Source organism: Pocillopora damicornis, chromosome 8 (genome assembly GCF_964200805.1).
Source record: "Pocillopora damicornis chromosome 8, jaPocDami1.2, whole genome shotgun sequence".
Lineage (NCBI taxonomy): Eukaryota > Metazoa > Cnidaria > Anthozoa > Scleractinia > Pocilloporidae > Pocillopora > Pocillopora damicornis.
Window position 1 is genome coordinate 22,346,282 of NC_142677.1, and position 20,290 is coordinate 22,366,571.

The window sequence follows — 20,290 nt, forward strand, 5'->3', positions numbered from 1 at the left end:
TATTGTCATTTACAGCATAAAAAAATATTTATTACGCAATCGTCACTTCACCTTTAGGTCAGGCTCAAACTTTTATCGGTTTCATACCAAGAGTCATTACATTTTGGTATCCATTACGCTTTCATTAAACTTGCGGTGAAGGTTACCGAAATCAGTGTGAATTGTTTGGAGTGACGTTTCCCCCTTTGGAATGGCTGCCGTGTTCCTTCGAACTGCAAAATTTGTCTCGTTCATCTCGGCTCGTCGTTTAATACAGCATAGAGCTAACGCACGTCGAAACTCTGGAATTCTCATTGCATACAAAACTGGATTTACAAATGAATTGCAACTATTAAGGAAGACGGCAATAATGTGATATCTACCTACTCTTTCACCTCGTAAAAATATCACAATAATCAGGGGCAGCCAGCAAAGCAAAGTAAGAATAGACGCAAACATTAAAGTTTTTGTCAGACTCATATTTTGCGCTTCTCTGTTTTTGTGTTTTGATGCGACGCTCTCGTGTTTAAACTTTCTCCAAATGGCAAAGTTGCACCCGCAAATGATGACTGTGAAAATAGCACCGTATGATGAAGAAATATACCTCGCCAAAGACTCGAATGATTGGAAGGCGGAGCCGATTTCCCATAGTAGACCAAATGTCCATATTATAAAAATGACAGTGTTGTATCCCTTCGTTGTTTTTGTTCTGTGTTTGAACGGGAAATGTAAGGCGTAAAACCTCTCATAGGATATCAAAGCCGCAGACGTAAGTGACACAAACAACAGGAGTTTGTACGAACTCCTAAACACATAGACCAAAGTCCAATTCATCTTTGGTGTGGAAAGTCGATAGTAATCAGTGCTGATAAGAAAGTGAACATAAAGTGGAAGACCCAAAGTTCCTAACATCAGATCAGCGGAAGCCATATTGATCACAAAATACAAGCTTTTTTTCCGAACTCTTTTGTTAACTGCAAAGAGAATTATTATGAGAAGGTTTCCAACGACAATAAAAATAGAAAGAAAAGAAAATGAAATGCACCATGCTATGCCTTCTGGTCTTGAAATAGGAACCGTTGCTAAGACAAGATCATTCACTTTGCTTATATTTGCCGTAGAATTGTTTTCCATGGTTTCAACCTTGCGTAAGAAGTTCTGTTTGGTGAAGACTTAGTCGAATCGAAGAAACTTTTGACGGAAGCTTTTCAACTTTAAAATGTTGACTAATCTGTGTTACCTGTGACTAACTTAGTGTTAATCACCTCACAACTGTTCAGATCCGCCGTTAATGGAATACCAAATTAAATCTTAAAACTCATTTACCAAACCCATCTTTGTTTACAAAGGAAATATGAGCCAATATAACTTCACGAATTATCTTTTCAGTTGAAGAACAAAAAGGTGCTATTATTGAGACTCATAGGATTTGCTGGCTGCGCTCTTTTTAATTTGAAAGTTTAACTCAGGGATCACCAACAAAGATGATGAAATGAACCAGATAATAAGCTCACTTTTCTTTGTTCCTCAGTATTTTCGATTTGCTCATTAACAGCGAAGAAAGAACACATCCAGTGAACCCTACTGATGGTAAGAACAGAGTCTTTTTCCTTTCTTTTACACAAGGTAAAATTGTGAAACAATTTTTTTAAAAAAATACCTCTATGTCCATACTTACTGAGGCAACTCAAAAGCAATTTCAAACCATGAAAAAACTGAACAGACCTTGGTGTATACTGACATTTATTGTAGCGAGTGTTTAACAATAAATTAGAACAGATGTTACTTGATGATAAGAATGACAAAGGATAGGAAAGAAAGAAATTTCATTTTGAATGCGTTTACTCCGATTAGAAGTAATAGTTCAGAACTTCTCGCACTTTTATCTTCCTTAAGACTTACTAAGGCGTCTGAGGTCTCAAATTTTTCAGCTGAAAAGTGGCGGTGATGAAAAACACATCTGCAGCAAATATTAGCAGGGAAACTGCAATCCATTTGCCAGCCAGTCCTCTTTCTAAAACAGAAAGCATGATATGGTGCAGTGTTTTTTCCGTGGCTTCCGTCTTAATCGTCATAGGAAACTTCTTCACCATAATTCTCTTTAAAAGTAACAAGCGATTTCGTAAAAGAAGTTTGCTTTTTGTCATCAATATGGCTTTTGCTGATCTGATATTGGGCACCCTCGCTCTTCCTATGTCTATTTACATTACCATCAGTATGAAAAACTATCAGCATTGGATGGGAAACGTGGATTCCTTGTGGACTGTTCCTTATTTCTCCATAACCACTTACACGTTTTCGTTGATGGTGTCTTTGAATTTTGCGGTTTTAATATCGTGCGAGAGGTTTTACGCCATATATTGGCCATTCAAACACCGGACAATAACAGTTCGAACTTACAACATTTTTATTTTTATGGTGTGGTTACTCAGTCTGCTGTTTGACACCAGCTCCGTTTATTTGCGGTCGCACAGGAATTTTATCAGATATGTTCGGTCATCTTACGCTATTGTTGTAGTAATAATTACTTGTGCTTTCAATATCGCGATTTGGAGGAAGATCAAGCACAGACGTGTCGCCTCACAGCAGCAAAACAAAGAAACACAAAATGTGCGTTTGACTAAGACATTAATGTTTGCTTCCATTCTTGCTTTGGTTTGCTGGCTTCCTTTACTTTTTGTGTCTGGTCTAAGGTATCTAGGGATTATAATGTCGATCAGATATTCCTTTCTTGCTCGCTTTCTCAATTGTTCCAACGCAATTATAAATCCAGTTATGTATGCACTTAGAATTCCGGAGTTTAGACAAGCGGTTGTTCAATGTTGTGTCAAAAAGCGAGAAAGAATTACATCGGCAGACATCGAAATTGAAAGAATCAAGGCGGTTATCTTATCGCGGGAAGAGACACAGGAGACGAACCAGTTAAGAAAATGCGATACAGATTTCAACTGCCTTCAACTAAAATTTGATACGATTGTTATGAATACCAAGCTGTAGTCGTTGTACCTATGAAAACTAGTTTTTTTGGCAATGTTAGGGACTGCTTTCTTGATTGGGAGGTTGAAGCCGAGCAAGGCCAGAATATAGTGGAATACCTCATGGCTCCTTGAAAGTTTTTGAGAATTGTGTATTTTTAGTCCACGTTAAAACGAAGTGATTACTAGGAATTCGAAAGTTAAGACAGGTTGCAGTTCAAAGTTTGGCCGTCCGGGCCAAACACGTCATGAAACATGGCGTCACTGTACAATTTTTAAAAACATACGCTAGCCCCATATTTTAGCCATGCATTTTTTGTCTCTGATATTTGTGGCCCTTAGGACCTAAGTCACTTGATACAGTACAGAAAGAGCTTTGGGTCAAAGCAATTTGAATGGCGTCGGTTAAAATGTGTGGGAGAAATCACAATTTAAAGTCGAGCTTCGATGACTTATTCGGGACGTTTGAGAACACGCACGCTATCACTATCATGCAAGTTTGAAGCATGTGAGATTTTTTTTGAAAAAAGAAAAATAGTACGATAAACCTTGATATATGTGCTTCACATTCATCAAAACAGAAGTCGAGTGCACGTTAGTTTTGTCCGAGTGCACGGCCATTGTTGTTGTGAGTTGTTGTCCTATGTCGTCATGGCGTCATGGCTTCTGCTAGCTATCGATTTTCTCAGTATTCCTGAAGGTTCTTACAGCTCATGGATGATCATATCTTCTTCTTGAGAACAGTCTATCGACTTTATGATAAAGGGCCGTTGAGTAAGACGGTCTAACAACGTTTAATAACAACGTCTTTAAATGTTCACGGTACTTGAATTCCGCATCTCAGCCTTTGAGGTAAGCACTCAGCTCGCGCATTCAGTTGTGTTGTTCTGTTGTATAGGGAAAACAAACACTTTATCGAGTCTGGAAAAACTCGGATTAATAAAAGTTATTTCGACCTGAATCGATCTTTTTTGTGGTCATCTCAAAGATGTTTCTCTTGAAATTTTTAATTCCATTCTGTCGTCTCCTTCGCATTACAGGCATGAGAAATTATCGTCTCAATCCTCTCTCGGCCACATCAGTTTGTTTTGGTTTCGTTTAGACCAATCATATCACAGGAATCACGAGCCGTATGGAGACGCTTCAAACGGCTCATGAAGGCAAAAAAATACCACAAGTGCTTTGATTAATATTTCATTTTACTTTATTGAGATATTCAGACCGGGAAGTGATTTAGATATGCACTTTTCAGAGCTTTATTTATAACCTTCGTAGATTTTTTTCGTTTGATGTTTACAATAGTTAACCACGAACACATAGTTTGGTCTGCCTGTGGACAAAACTGTCTATGGCCCGAAATATTAAGGCCAATATACTTTTCTTTTGTAAAGCCCGACAGACCAAGCTTTTAAAAAAAATTTTTCTTTCCTTCTTCCTTCATGGTTTTTATTTTGGAATTTAACGAAGAAAACTGTGTATAACAGGTGAATCCGGTGTATCTTCTTGTCTCCATACATTTGAAGTCCCATTTCCAACCTTGATGCAACGCGCGCCGCGACCCAATTTCCTGTAACACGAAATTCACAGATCACTGAGCTACGCCTCGAGCAACTCTTACGCATCTTTCGTGCTCTCCAAACTTCCCGCGTGCTTCATATCTCGATGAACACACGCTGACGTATGAACCAATTGTTAATTGTAATAAGCCAGTTGATCATTTCTTATTCCTTTTGGCGGTCTTATCTTACAGGTAGAGTTTGGCTACCTTTTCCTTATCGTGATCGTGAATTTGACATGGAGACAGATGTTTTTGCGAAACTGCGGTTTGCGGCTAGATATCAGTATATTTCCATTATGTTGCTAAAAGATGATTAATTACTAAAAAAATGACTCTACCTTATAAAAATTGATCCCGTACAGGAATTTCCTGAAAATAACCCTCCCTTATGCTTTACCTCTTTAATATTCTCGTTTTTAGGCTAAAGCCATGTCGAATTCCCGATGCGGAAAATAGTTTTTAAATTTGAATTTAGTACGTTCGACACCTCTTTTTCTTAGATGTGAATTAAGATGTAAACACGTAGTAATTTTCATCTTCCGCACTGAATTTGTAATCAGGAAACTTATACGAATAGCACGTAGCTCTTTTAGGGGTGGTAACTTGGGTACGCCCTTTTCTTCCGAATTTTCTGTTTATTCTGCCGATATGTACCAGCCTTCAAGGTTCCTTCTCTTAGGATATCTTTTCAAGTATGATTTTAATTCTGTTAGTAAGTTTATTATAATTTTTATTTTGTTAATCTCGTTTTTGTTTCGCTCGACCTTGACCGTAAGACGAAGAAATTTAAGGTAGAAAGTCATTTAACAAAGCGTAAACATCGCGAAAGTATCTACTTAGTGTGCGAACTCCGCTCTGCGTAGCTTAGCGTTATTCGTTAGTTAAGTGTATAACTGAAGCATGACGAAGGTTTGAGATTGACAGCTCAGTAACCGTCACCTTTATAAGCGGTGACCCACACTTTCCTAGAGAGATCAGAGCTAGTCCCCGTTGTAATAACTTGTGTAATTAAAGAGGGAATAAAAGAAATAGCCAATTGAACGAGGAGTGTTAGGAAATTATTTCTAACAATATGTCGTATGAGCGTTTAAAGTTCCTTAAATGGCCCACTCTACATTAGAGAATATTATCTTCTTTGCCTACCGAGTGCTATAAAACGGTTAACAGTCTTGACGGGCCACTGCCATTTGAGTATTTTACGTCTGCACATGATTTTCGACCATTAAGAGCCAACCATTGCCATAAACTTAAACCATTGCCCGCAAAGCTAAATAGTTTTATGTATTCTTTCTTTGTAAATGTAGCCAATGAATGGAATAATTTACCTAAAGAAGTTGCGGAGGCAGAAACTCGGAAGATTTTCAAGAACAGACTCAGATGCCATTTTACCGATGTTTTAGGGAAATTTTTGGACTATTTTAATGTGAATTTTATTCAGAATCAGAAGTAAATTTATATTTTTAATTATTGTGGATTTTATTCCGAAATAAATTTGCGGTTTTAATAATTTTGAGGAGGAAAACATGAAAAGGATAATCTCTTTTGTCTCCTTGTCAAATTTCTTTTGAGTTGACTCGAGAATAAACAGTTATGTTATGTTATTGTTATGAATGAAAGGAATACTGTATCCTGTCGACGTTTCTGTTAATTTCTACAATTCATCAAGGTTGGCGTTCATCAGTTGGAATGAACAAGTGTTATATGATAGAGCACAAACCAAACAGCTTTTTCCTCCTTACCAAGAGAAGAGTCCGCGGGCGTTCGCTGCAAAAAACGCTCATGATAAAAACAGCACTTTTTCGGCGAGTATTCGCAGAGAGGTTGATTAGATTTTGTTGTTCTCCGGTCCAAGACAGAAAGCAGCAGGGTGGTAACTAATTACCCTTATTTGAATCCGATGTCGCCTTGTAACGGTTGTTATCTATCGCTCTCCTATGGAGCGGTCAGTCTATTTAAATCTGATGTCGCCTCGTAACAGTTGATTTTTATCGCTCTCCTGTGAAGCAGTCAGTTACACAGAAATTTGAAGACACATTTGCTGGAATTTAGACCACTCTATAGGTTGTTTATATATTGTAGTTGCCGAGTAATTTCGGGCGGTCACCTGCAAACACAACCGGCTGTGCAAATGAAAATAGTCATGTTATTTTTATTTGACTGTCAAGAAATAAGAAAAACTGAGGCAGTGAACTTTTATTACTCATTCTAAAATTTTTACCTTTATACATCATAATTAAAACGCTTCCTATATCGCATTTCAGTTTCTCTTTCAACGCGTTATAGACACCAGGCGATTCATTATTGAAATTAAGTAGATGCTAATTTGTAAACTACAAACATCTTGCACGCAATATTTTTCTAAACACTTCAACATACAAATGTTTGCTTTAGGGGGTGGGCAAGTTATGCTCTGTTGTGATCAATTGTCTTTTCCTCGCGAAGGGGAATTTAGACTGGAAACTGTCTATTGATTCATTTCTTCAAATGTTTGCTTTAGGGAGTGGGCAAGTTATGCTTTGTTGTGATCAATTATCTTTTCCTCGCGAAGGGGAATTTAGACTGAAAACTGTCTAGTGATTCATTTCTTCTCTGCTGATGTTCTATATATATTCGTGTATTTTTTACCATCCGAGGACCTTTTTCCTCTCGACAGAATTTAGAGACTGAAAAAAACATTCTCCATGTCGAGGTATAAATTTAAAATACAACTTGAATAAATTTTATTAAAATTTAAACGTGGGAGGACAAAGATAAAATGACCGAGAGCTGTAACTACTTATAATTACATCCATTCTGTAGGATATTATACAATTGTGAATACACCAGACAATACTGTAGCCGTCTTCTAAGAATTACAGTCTTTTACTCGTTACACAATAGGTGAAGTTTTAATATTTACAACGATGGTTAAGTCATACATCGTTTTTTTCTATCTAGATAAACGGTAAAGAGCTAGCGTCACCAAAATGAGTGTTTATTCTACAGTAACTGCTGCAACATAAAACTTTGACAATAATTTATAACGTTTTTACGTCGACTGAGTTTAAGATGAGAATATAATTTCGACAACCATTTGAAGTTTCGAACTACGTTCTACTTATTAAGCGCAAATAGTTCTTGTTCCTCGGTTGGATACAATTTGGCATCCATAGCTTCCTCAAAGTTTGGGTGGGAAGAATCAGCTTGTGATGTTTTCGTATGTGTTGTTGACGTTGCAGCGTTCTTGTTACTTGATGTTTCAGTATTTTCCTTCTTCAACGCCTTCTTATCTTTGCCACAACAAAGAGCCAGCGCTTGTCGAAACTCTGGAACCCTTGATGCATACACCACTGGATTCACGCAGGAGTTTGAAAAATTAAGCAGGTTGACAATCATAACGTGCCTCCACGGTATGGTGACGCCTAGCCCTCTTAAAGCATTTGAAAAGACAAAGGGAAGCCAGCAGATCAAAGCAAGAACGGAGACGAGTAACAAAGTCTTTGTCAAGCGATCTTTTCGCGAGACTTTGTTTTTCTGTTGTGAGGCGAAATTTCCGCGATGAAACTTTCTCCAAATTGCAATGTTACAACCACAGATAATGGTCAGCAGAATCGAGGCGAATGGCATTCCCACGTATGTGCATTCCTGCCCTGGAATCAAGAACACTAAGCTGGAAAACGGTAGGGCCGTTATCCATATTGAAAGTATAACAATACGGTATTTTCGCACAGTCAGAGTACGGTGATTCAAAGGCTGATATATGGCGTAAAACCTCTCACAAGAAATCAAGGTCGCTGATAGTAACGAGGCCACAAGGGAGACTTTCGAGGCAATGTCCAATGATAATATCAAAATTAAGTCACCGTTTTGGATCGCAAGTTCCTTATAGTCCGGCATACCAAAGCCGAGGTAGATGTATAGGGGAAGGGCTAAAGCTCCGAATATCAGATCAGCAGTCGCCATGTTGATGACAAGGAAAAGACTCTTCTTCTTGCGAACCTTCTTGTTCACTGCAAAGAGGACAATAGTGAGTAGGTTCTCTACCACGATGAATACTGAGAGCACTCCAAAAATGCTGCCCCATGCAATCTCCTCGGCCTTGGAAGGAGAGGATGTCTGCGAAAAAGCAGGTTCTTCCCCTTCCGTGATGGTGGCTGTCGATGTGGGAATCATTCTGGATTCTTAACTCAAGATGGACGTACGTTTGCACGCTTTGCCCTTAGAATAAGCGAAGAAAATCTGTTTTTATGCGTCGAATAAGTCGAGTTATATTGGCGAGCATACGGAAGTCCTGTTGATAGATAATTGAATAAACTTGCCCTGCATTACGACATGTTTAATCGTCGATGACAACCCAACAATTTCTTATTAATACAAAGCATATCCCATTGGTCAATAAACACTCAAAGGAGGCGGGATAAAAGTAATATTTACTCGTGATGAAAGTTATAAATTATTTAGTTTTGGAGATGACAGCTCTTTATTTGCTTCATTATTCTTACAGGATTCAAATTTTAACTACTCTAATTTTCTCACCTTGAAATTTGACTTATGTCAACGTGGCTTTGTTTTCTTATGAGATATCTTTGAGATGAGATGTAGTAGCAACAGAGAGAAACTACGTTACATGGTCCACTAAAAAGCTATTCAATGAATAGTGGAAAAGAGCCCGCATGTGTCAAAAAGTTTATATTTTAAAGAGTGTTGATGATGTACTGAAGAAAGAATCATGCTCGATTGCATGACTGTCTGTAACGGAAATGTCGTTAAAGAGTTAAAAGTTCCGTTCAGAAACTAGTTTTTCCCATCTGCAAGTCATCTCTTTAATTAATATGATCTCTGACATAGGAGTTTACAGAAAAAGAAAGGAAAAAGCCATCAGCTCATCACCAAATCATGCAAGAGACGAAATGCTTTCGCGCAACTGACAAAGTGAATTTTAAACTAGTATTCAATATTTTTTATTTTTTCTTCCCTCCAAGCACACTCTCGAAATTGCCAGAAGCGTTTAATGCAACGGAAAAATTCCCATGTTGCCAGCCTCTGAATTAAACCAGGACGAAAGGCTTTTTCTCTCTGAAAATTGAGAAGGAAATTAAGAGTTTAACATTTTAGGGGAAAGATCTCTACTTCCGGAGATTCTCTGCTTGATCCTGCCGTAGCAAGAATCACGTGAAGAAAGAGAAATATTGTTCAGTCTAAATGTTTAGTGATGTTATGAAAAGAAAGGAAAGTGTGAAACTAAATTAGAATAAAAATGAGGTGGAATAAAACAAAGAATGGACATATTTTAATGAACAGTTTCGCTGAATGGAGTCTTTTTGAGTGTTTTTGAATGGTGGAGTAAATCAAAGAATGGACATACGTTAATGAACAGTTTCGCTGGATGGGATCTTTTTGAGTTTTTTTTTAGTGATGGAGTAAAACAAAAGGATGGATTTATTTTAATGAACAGTTTCGCTGGATGGAGTCTTTGAGAGTCGGTCTCTTTTTCCTTATTAAAAGCATTTCGTAAATAGGCTCTCAAACTTTCCGCGGCGTTTCTTTAGGATGGCAAATTTCTCGTAAAGATTGTTCGGTCTTTGATTGTGTTCTTCCTTAAGATGTTTACCGATGACGGCATATTTGTTGCCATCCTGAAGAAATGCCACGGAAAGCTTGAGTGCCTTGTTTACAACATGCTTTTAATGAGGAATAAGAGACCGACTCTAAACACTCAAAAATACTTCATTCTAGCGAAACTGTTCATTCTTTTGTTTTACTCCATCTCATTTTTATTCGGAAAAACGTTTGTAAGATAATGAAACAGACTTTGGCTTTTTCCTTCAATCTTGTTTCGCATAATTGTTCTGAGCTAAGCTCAATGCAACCAGAACAGTAACAGAGTTGAATTCACGGCATGAACGCAGTTTAAGGACAATGATTTCTCTGATAGTAAGTCTTACCCAGCATTATATTACACTGAGCAATGTTGAGCCAGTCTCTTGTATCAGTTAACTGGCTCTAACTCCAAAAAATTTTGCCACCATTCTTACAAACGTTTAAAATTTCTTTAGTACGATGGGCAGTAAGTTGACTTCAGATTTTCATTTTCTGTCAGCAGACATACTAGTTAACATATTACGTGCTTAAATCAGTCTCAGACGATTTTCAGTAGTAACTCGAAGAGTATAAAAGCTTACTATTCCGTTTTTATAGCTCGATTTTGTTTTTCATTCAACTGTCTTGTGATAATGTCAACTTTATTGACAGAATTGCGTTTGATTAAAGAACAGATGGTTTTGCTGATAGCATCTTCAAAGCTGCAATGACTAAACAAACGAACGTTAGTAAGCCGCAAGATTGTGTTCTGCACCGCTTAATATATGAGAGCTCTTGGAAAATATACTTCAAATACGCAATCTTTCCATTCCAAAACTGACATCACAGAGGCTGAGACAGTAGACGAAGCTGTCGCGCATCGCCGTAGGCTTCGTTAGAGTTTTCTTTCCTTTTAACCCAGTCTGATCCTTTTTTTCCGCCCATTTCCGAGTCAGAGTTCCAGCTCGATGAAATCGTTTCTATAAAAGAGTTTCTCTAAAACAGTCAATTTGAGATCTCATTAAATGTTCCTGTTCCGTGACTCTAACTCCGAGCTAATTTTAGCGCTCAAGACTTCCCTTTCTACCATAAGGTAAACATCTCTTGTCAAATTTTCCGAAATTTTCTCAAATTAACTCAAAATCATTGTTACTTGGAGGATCTACAACTTACATTGAAACAAACTGATTAAAATTTGTGCGATTATTTACCCAAACTGATTCCGAATCTATTGCGACGAAAATTTGAGGATAAATGTACGAGTACTTCCAAACGATGTTTTTTTTACATATTCCATGTTAGTTTATTTCTCGCTTCTTAAAAGCCGAGGCAGGATCTTTCCTTTAAAAACCTGTTTCTTAAGAAATTAGGGTACACGCGTTTTAATGCAATGGAGAAATTCCTCATTCTCTTTCCTCCTGTCAAACCCTTGACAGAAACAGAAGCACAACTGTTCTGAAAAGAAAACTACCGAGACTCTCGGACTGAAATTAAGAAAATTATTCAACTTGATTACAATTTTCTACCGATCATTAAACCATCTGTCGTTCGCACCCACTGTGAACGAATCCGATTAAACTTCCTGTGAAATTCTGTACCCGTTAGCATTGTTAATATGGGCGACAACGAAGTATATCCTTGCAAGTATTTTGTGCGAAAACCCCAAAAGATGTTGTAAAGGATTTAGAATCTTTCTTTGAACTAGGGACAAATAAAATCAACGGTCAAGAAACATGTAGACTCTTTAACAACTAGCACAGGGGCTTGTCATATAAAGAAGTAACAAGAGTTTTCTGTAAAACAGATAAAGTTTTACATCCACGTGACAAAAAATATTTCGAATAGTGAATCATATAATCTACCATGTCATGTTATTTTTCTTTTTTTTCCTATGTTTTGGCTGCCATATCGGTTTCTGGGGTTTAGGAGGCAAATTAGCAGCAGCCTTCCTGTCTTGAAACTCCTGCCTGGATACAATTAAAAGGAAGGGGAAATAATTAGGACTGCTATAAAAAGAGTAAAGCCAAAAAGTCAACTTTTAACTTACAAAACTTAATTCGCTGGTCTGAATGTGGGGTATAAGGGTTTCCGGCGATTCTTGCGAGAGATCAGTGGTATCAGTTTAGTACGTTCATTCAAATTTACTCCGTAACTTACCATTTTTTCCCGAAGAAATTCACCACTAGATACGTGATATATTTTGTCAACCAGTAAAAAGTGATGAGTGCCGCATTTACAACGAGTCCAGCACATAAGTTGTATAAAATATTTAGGCATGTCAAGGGAAGAAATCGTCCTTGTATGGCTCTCAAGTGTTCTGAAGATGGAAATAGAAAACCGAAAAACAGGATGAAAGGGTTATTTGAAATGAATAAACTAGTGGTTCAATTTTAACGCTTACACGAGTTAAAGTACGTTTCCATCTACTATAACATCAGTAAGTAAATAAGATACGATCATCAACTTCGTGCTCTTGAAACAAAGATCGAGAAACCGATTTTCTATTGCCGAACTAAATATGTTTATTAATTAATTCTGTGATCTCATCATGCGGATGAGAAAGGTACTGAAGACTGTGTCGTATTGATCGACGTTCGACAACCTGAACGCAAGTTATCATCGGAGCTGAGTAAAGAGCTATTATCAATTGGGTGTTATAAGTCCGATTAGTGTAAACTGATTGGTCAGTTTGATTGGCCACAGCCTTAACGGAAGTTATTAGCAAAGCTGTGTTTAGAACTATTGTCAGTCAGGTGTTATAATTCCGATTAGTGTAAACTGATTGGTCAGTTTGATTGGTCACAACCTTAACGGAAGTTATTTTCAGAGCTGAGTGAAGACCTATTATCAGTCGGGTGCTATAAGTCCGATTAGTGTAAACTAATTGGTCAATTTGATTGGTCACAACCTGATTGATCATAACCTTAAAGGAAGTTATTATCAGAGCTGAGTGAAGAGCTATTGTAATTCACGTGTGAGAAGTCTGATTCAGTTCGTGTAAACTGATTGGTCGGTTTTGCAGTGATGGTATTAGCCGTAAGACTATGGTTGCTAAAGTCGGTCGTTTCTGGTCAGTTCTGTTCCGTTCGATTCGTTTGTCGTGTAAACGTCGTTTCTTGACGGAATCGGTGGTCACTAACATCTGTTAAAAGACAGTGTGCTCTAAGTTAGAGAACCAGCTTTCCGTCGTCAGTCATTGATTGTAGTTGAAGCGGTAGGCTAAGCATTGCCAAGAGTTCCAGAACTAAGTAAGTCGATGATGTTCAGCAATACGACTGTGAAAGTCAACATTTCTTGTCACTCGTTTGCGTTCAGTCAGCTCCGACGTAAAAGGCTTAGCAGCTGAGCCCTCGATCTTATAAAGCACTCCTTTTTGATTGTTCGGTTCATCGTTCTCTTAGTAAATGACGTAAATTAGTAAATGATATAGCGGCAATGTAGGGTTGTAGGATCCACCAGATGGCTTCAGACATGCCATATATGGTTTAGTCTTTAAAGACGTAGGAGTTACGCTGTCGTTGTTTTGATAATTACTGTAGGTCAGTGGGTTTTTCGTTGGTGGGTCGATTGAAAAAAATTAATTATAAGGAGAACTTTAATTTATTTTGCGACAAACAGTCAGGTGACAAAATGATAGCATTTTGATCCAATTCGTCTTTTTTGAACCGATTAATATAAGTAATAGGACCGAGTGGAGTACAATTTGGTCTGTAATCGTACGAGCGATTAATTAACGAAGCAGGAGTCCGATTTGTTAATTATGAGTATGATTACAGACAGAATTGGACGACACGAAGTCCTGTTACCAATTAATCAAAATTATGACAAAATTTTAAAAAGAAACTAGATATCGGTTGAACGTTTTTATTAAAAAAAAAAAACAGTAAAATCGGAGAAATGGGAGGCAATAACGCCCGCACATGACGCGTTCTGTCCACTTGCACAGGCATGACGTGTTAACTGTCCCTTTACCTGTCTTGTTACGCTATCCAATTACAAGCATGATGCATACACTGTCCTAGTAGTGCTCAAATCGGGCTGTTGATAACCAATCATGTTCCACAATTTTTTTACAGTTTTGATTAAGCCTAATATGCGCAATCTTTACAGCGCGCGCAAAGGCGCTCGCGAAAACAAATTCACGCGCAAACTATCATAACAACGGCTCAAATAAACGGTTAAAGCCCAAAGGATTAAATATGAGATATTTGAAAACTATACGGCTTTTGATTTTAAGCCTGCCTATCAATACTCATATGATCAATAATTTAACACTCAACGAGATAATGCTTATCTGTTTAGCTGTTAACCGCAAAAAAAAAAAAGAAAGAAAAATTAGCCGTTAGCCGTAAAAATTGGTAAATTTTCACCGGAAGTCGTGAAAAAAGTTAATTGTTAAAAATATTTCTTTCAATCACAACGGAAAGAAATTAACTGTTTGCCGTAAAATGGCCCAAATTTCAACCTTTAATCGTGAGAGCCACAACCCATTAAGACCTTTCAAGACAATATAAACTCCTTTCAGCGGTCAGGGCGGCAACGCCGAGGGAGACGTCGATTCAAAATGAATTTATATTTTTTAGATATAATTTCGGGAATGACTGAATGTGTTTACCGTCTCTGACGGCGCCACACCTCAATTTCGAATTCAGCACAACCTATGGGAGCAGTGTTGAATTCCAAATGGAAACTTAAATATTTTAAATTAAAAATATTTGGTGATTTGCAGAGGACGGCTAAGAAGGGAACAACGACTCAAAAGAACGTGCTGCGCTATTGTTCTGCCCATTTTATCATTTGCTTTGCCTCTCCTCGTTTCCATCACCGACGTGGTTTGCTAAAAAGTTACTTTCATGATTCGATTCACCTCGAAATTAATTTTTGATTGATGAGTTCAAACTAACCTAACCCTTGTAGCCAAAAGTTTTTACTTCACGCGCACAAAAAGCCTAAAAATAAACTGTAAAAAGTTTGTTGAACCTACCTTTTGTGTTAACTATTTGTGATAACAGGAAAAGGAGTGAAAGATCTACAAGCGCTGTCACCCACTTCATCGTAGAAACACAACTTGTTTTCTTTGTACTTCAAACTGTCGACATCTACGTTCCGCAAAAGACAGCGAAATAATTCAAAGGTTGAACGTCACAGTAGGAGATTGTGACGAAATGCGCGCGGATGATATTTTAGAGTCGTTCCCAGGTTTTTTGTCAGTTATGGTTATTTTCCAACATTACCCATTACCCCATTGGTCTTGGCTATTTACACATATTGGGAACCTAGTCCTAGTTTCCTGCAGTCCTTGAACCCTCAGTGAAATGAAAGAAAATGGACTGAATCCTTTATTATCATCTTGGTTTCCTTTTCCTTCTTTGCTCGGTGTGTTTTTGTAAAAACTGAACTGTGAAAACTGAACTCACAAACGAAGGTTTATCATGTCAAGGGCACTTGAGGGTACCTCGCTGCTACATTGTTCCGGTCGTTATCTGACTGATTTGACACCATTTATGCTCCTGTTTGCAGCAAATTTCATGATTTAAAATACTTATGTTAAGACTGTTAGAAAAAGATCAGAGAGTTTTAGATTCAAGTTTGTTTCTGAAGAGATGTGATGGTAAACCTCTAGGAATTATGATCACGTAACCAGACCCCAGCGGTCACGTTCGCCGTACTAGTTTGTAGTCCATGTTCGTTTGAACTTCGGATGTAATTTCAAGTAGGTCAACTGCCTCGGCGTTTTTCTTCATCCTGTTCGAAAGTTCTCACGTATGTCATGTTAATGTACGTGAGATGAGATCTTTTATTTTTATGTTAATGTTTGTAGCTCTGACAGGGCTAACGCTTGGAACGTCAGCTTTGAAACTCTTTACGGTGGCCAATTTACGTTATCAACTCAGTTGATAACGCTTAATTTCCCTCTTTTCTTTTTAACCAAGCAGTTAGGGACGCTAAAATCCAAAATTTTTAGCCACACTTTGTTTCAAATAAAGGACCTCCATCCTGTGTGTAATTCAAGATGGTGGCGCACAAGTTGTTTTCACGGATTTTTTTTTTCAAGTGAAACCCGCATCGATCTAAAAGGCTGAAAATCTCGAAACTTCAAAGCGCTAACAGCAATTTGAAGTCTGAGGTTAATACGCCAAACGTAAATCTAAACCTCTTTGTTAACTAAAAAGGCTTCTTTAGGAGTCAAAACCTATTCTAAAGCAATGGCTATCGTATTTATTGTTTTAGTCGTGTTACTCACACTCGTGTGTCGTAGGGCTTAGCGTTTCAAAGCGACTTCGCGCTTTCGTGGTCAGAGGTTTGCCTTAGAAAAGAATGCGCATGTTTCTCGAAATATATTGCGATTTTGATAAGAAGTAAATATGTTCTGCCCTAAGGAAACAAGTTGAAAGATTCAGGCGAGAACTGGTAAAAGCAGGGGCTGACGTGTTTACTTCAAGGGGCGAACTTGCAAAGTTGGTAGGAGTGCGAACTTTCGATGGGGTGTAACCTCAATAAACCCACTTAATAGATAAAATGCTGAATTTTTTCTTGACGTCATTGCATGGTTCTCAATTTCACAGTTTCTAACAAACGTAAACACCGACTTAATTTCAAATGCCCCTAAGGGGAAAAAGGGCGAAAATGCTGATCGTGTTCAAATGTTATCTTTGGCGAAAGTACACTATAACAATTAGCGCCATTTCACTTAATTTTAATGTCATCATCGGGTACCAGAGGAGCTGCATCAGGAGGATTCAGAAGGGAAGTGATGTCCGCTGAGAGTTGCAATTCTCGGTAATTTTTCAAATTGTGAACTCAGCTAGGAGTCTTAAGAACCTCGATTGCTCTAGAATGGTCGGAAAGACACCAGCTGCTGGACCGACGAGTATACTCTTCTCAGCTTGCAATCACAAGATTTTATTTTTATTTGAAATAGCTAAATCTCTGATCGGCTTTATTCATAGCTCTCAAAGACCAACTTTCCCCCTATGTAGTCGGACGTGTTTCTTCAATAATATTTCGTAGACGCTAATTCGAGTTTTTTTGTCTCGGAAATGGCTTCACAGAATTTTCCTGAATTTTGTCTACATGAAATACAACTTATATACATGAAGACGAATAGTAATGATGGTAGATGTGGAGTTATTCAAATCAACGTAAACGGCGTTGTTTGTAGAACATTAGGAAAAGATAAAATTTGTCAACTTGCTATCCCGAGAGTAACAGAAAACCGATAGGAATCGAGTGGCAAAATTTGTTGGCTTCTCTACTCGAATATGTAAAACTGTGTTCCGCCACCTAAATTTGACCGCAAGTTATTTATGAATAATAAATGAGCTTTTAATCCTGATAAACAAATGTGCCTTGCTTTTTGAGATGCGAAAAAAAAGCGCTTAATACTTGAAAACACAGCTGGGAAAGAGAAAAAACATATTGGGGCACTTCATAGTGGAGAAGAAAATACCTCGTTTGGACGAACTAATGTTGGAAATAGAGAGGGACATTTACATTCCTGCTCACCAATTACGTTTTAGTTGAATAACTAACATGAAAAATCAACACAGTGTTGAGTTAACCACTTTTATTTCTTTATCGTGCGAACATATATATATTTTCAGTCCTTGGGTCATCCTCAAGTTAGTTTTTCTTCCCCATCGCTATCCCTCTCTGAAATTTGGTCGGTCAGGTAAAAAAAGAAAAATAAGACAAATGGAGCCTCAGTTTTGGAAAAGGATGGATGTGCGCATCTGCTCTCCTAACCCAAGCGTTTTCAAAGAAACCTTGAAAATCTGCTTTTAAATAGAATTTGATTTTGGTTAGGGACCGGTCATTATTTATCGCCTGGGGGGGGGGGGGTCGGAGTATTTAGGGGGGGATCACATGGTTTTTTGAAGACCTTTAGGGGGGATCAGCCGTAATTGACAAGCATAATGGGGGGGATCAGACCAAAAAAAAAGGAAAAGGACACCAGATGATTACCTTCCAAGAAAATGTATTAAAGATCTGTACGAGGAACATTCTGACAGTATCAGAAACGATCAGGATACCATGAAGAGCTTCTGCTCAAAATATAATGTGGAAGAGAAGCACGTCATTGCATATGTTAATCATTTGAAGGATATTGAGATCCGAAAGGACATCAGAACAAGAGCAGCTCAGGAGCGAAGAAGGCAAGAGGCCGAACGAACGTACAAGGACTTTCAATGGGATAACCTCATCGAGGGTGGCAAAGTTGAAAAGTTGCGGGTAAGAGAACTAGACCTGTATCTCAACAAGCATGGTTTGACGACTGTGGGTCGGAAACTTGACAAAGTGAAGGCCATTCGATGTCACTATTACCGACAGAATAAAGAGACTGTGATAACAGAAGAACTGTCGAGTGATGAAGATGACGTGGAATCCGAGGATGAAGAATCCGAAAGTGGAGAGGCAGAGAGCGACGATGACTATGTTTTCGTGGATTTGGATGAACAGCCTGAGATTGGCACTTCCTCGACAATTCAGTTCGTATCTGACGAGCAAATATTTACCGTTGTGGTTCAAGGTCCATGAGACGTAAGTACCACTATTAAAATATCACTTGCATATTCAAAAAGTTATTTGGCGGTGGCTGGGAGAAAAGGGGGGGGGGATCATGAAACTTTCCACTACCGATAAGGGGGGATCTCTAAAAAACTAGATACTCTACGGGGGGATCAGGTAAATGCTCCGATGTGACAACAAAAATACTCCGACCCCCCCCCAGGCGATAAATAATGACCGGTCCCTTAACAACCGAAATCTTGTTGGTAAAACGGTGTATTCAGCATTAATTTTTTTTAGTTTTCCACTGAAGAATGGTCGGTCGGGCAATGGGAAACGAAATTTTTTATTGGGATGGCCTAACAGATCGAAGGAGAGTCTGTATGTCTAAAGTGAGCTTCTAACTCCTCGGTGATTAGGCAGGTCCAATGACATATTCATCATTAGCAAAAGTCAAACTCATTAGTGTTTTCAAAGTCAAATTATTTCATGGAAGGCATATTTATTTAACGTTTGGTTTTTGTATGAAAAATAATTAGTTGTTTGCTGCGGAACAAAGCAGAGAGGAAATTTCAATTACCCCGAAACACCCTTTGGATGATAATGAACAATATATGGCGTTTTCATTTCCTCGTCTACAAATCCCTGGCGGATAGAGCTTGTCACAGTTCAGTCAAAAATAATTAAAAAATGACAAATACTTCAATGAGATACGTCATCAGAGACAAAATTTTGCTAAATTAAAGGCAATGGACAAGAATCTTCTTTGATAAGCTAAGGGTTGAAATCGAGGACAGCTTTAATGCGCATGGAGTAACAGATGCGACGAAAAGTTTATTTCACAATCCATTTAAAGGCTGAGAGACGGGTAATTACTCAATATACGATTGGCTAGTCAGTCACTACACGAGAAAATAAAACGTGACTACCGCTCATATGGCACTTGTTGTTATTTTAACGAGGAGAGTGAAAACCAAATGAGGAACATAACGGGGAACGCTATGGTGGCAAACATCAGCAAAGTGAATGAATCGAGTTCAGCGAATGGCAGTTCACCCTCTAGTACTGAAGGCATTGCAATGTGCAGCGCTTTTGCGCTGATCTGTGTTTTGGTCGTCGTTGGAAACCTCGTCACCATTGTTCTCTTTACTGTTAACAAGAGACTTGGCAAAAAAAGTTTATATCTTGTCATTAATATGGCGTTTGCTGATTTCATGTACGGAGTTCTATCGGTTCCATTCTTCATTTACTTCGAACTCGGCGTGTACTTCTATCAGCTTTGGACAATGGGAGATTCAGACTTGCCCATTTTTTATTTTTACCTCGTGGTTGGTCGTATTTTTTCGGCGGCTTCGTTATTATCAGTGACTTGCATATCCTATGAGAGATTTTACGCCATCTATCGACCATTTAAGCACCGATCTCTGACGGCGCGACACTACAAAATTGTTATTTTTTTCATTTGGGCATTAGCATTTCTTCACTCAGGATGTTCTCTCTTTTATTCAGGAAAGTTCTACATCTACTTTTGGATATTGATGGGAGTGGTCTTATCTTTTATCATAGTGGCTTGTTACGTCGCCATTTGGTTAAAGTTTCGTAAAGGAAGCGTTGCTACGCAACAACAAAACACAGACGCACAAAATGTGCGTTTGACAAAGACTCTGCTGCTTGTTTCTATCACCACATTAATCTGTTGGCTCCCTTTAAT

At 38.2% G+C, this 20,290-nt stretch overlaps 2 protein-coding genes across 2 annotated transcripts; both read right to left on the minus strand.

Annotated features, from left to right (window-relative positions):
- Positions 1-6,690: 6,690 nt before the first annotated feature.
- On the minus strand, positions 6,691-8,872 carry LOC113678860 (lysophosphatidic acid receptor 6). Its single transcript, XM_027195777.2, has one exon. The coding sequence runs from the start codon at positions 8,662-8,664 to the stop codon at positions 7,606-7,608; it is 1,059 nt and encodes a 352-aa protein (XP_027051578.2). The 5' UTR covers positions 8,665-8,872; the 3' UTR covers positions 6,691-7,605.
- A 1,468-nt stretch (positions 8,873-10,340) lies between these two features.
- Positions 10,341-15,179, minus strand: LOC149041824 (uncharacterized). The gene is made up of 3 exons (XM_089214921.1): positions 15,056-15,179; positions 12,229-12,388; positions 10,341-12,038 (listed from the first exon to the last, which is right to left on the minus strand). The coding sequence occupies exons 1-3, from the start codon at positions 15,123-15,125 to the stop codon at positions 11,930-11,932; spliced, it is 339 nt and encodes a 112-aa protein (XP_089071047.1). The 5' UTR covers positions 15,126-15,179; the 3' UTR covers positions 10,341-11,929.
- Between the last annotated feature and the right edge of the window lie 5,111 nt (positions 15,180-20,290).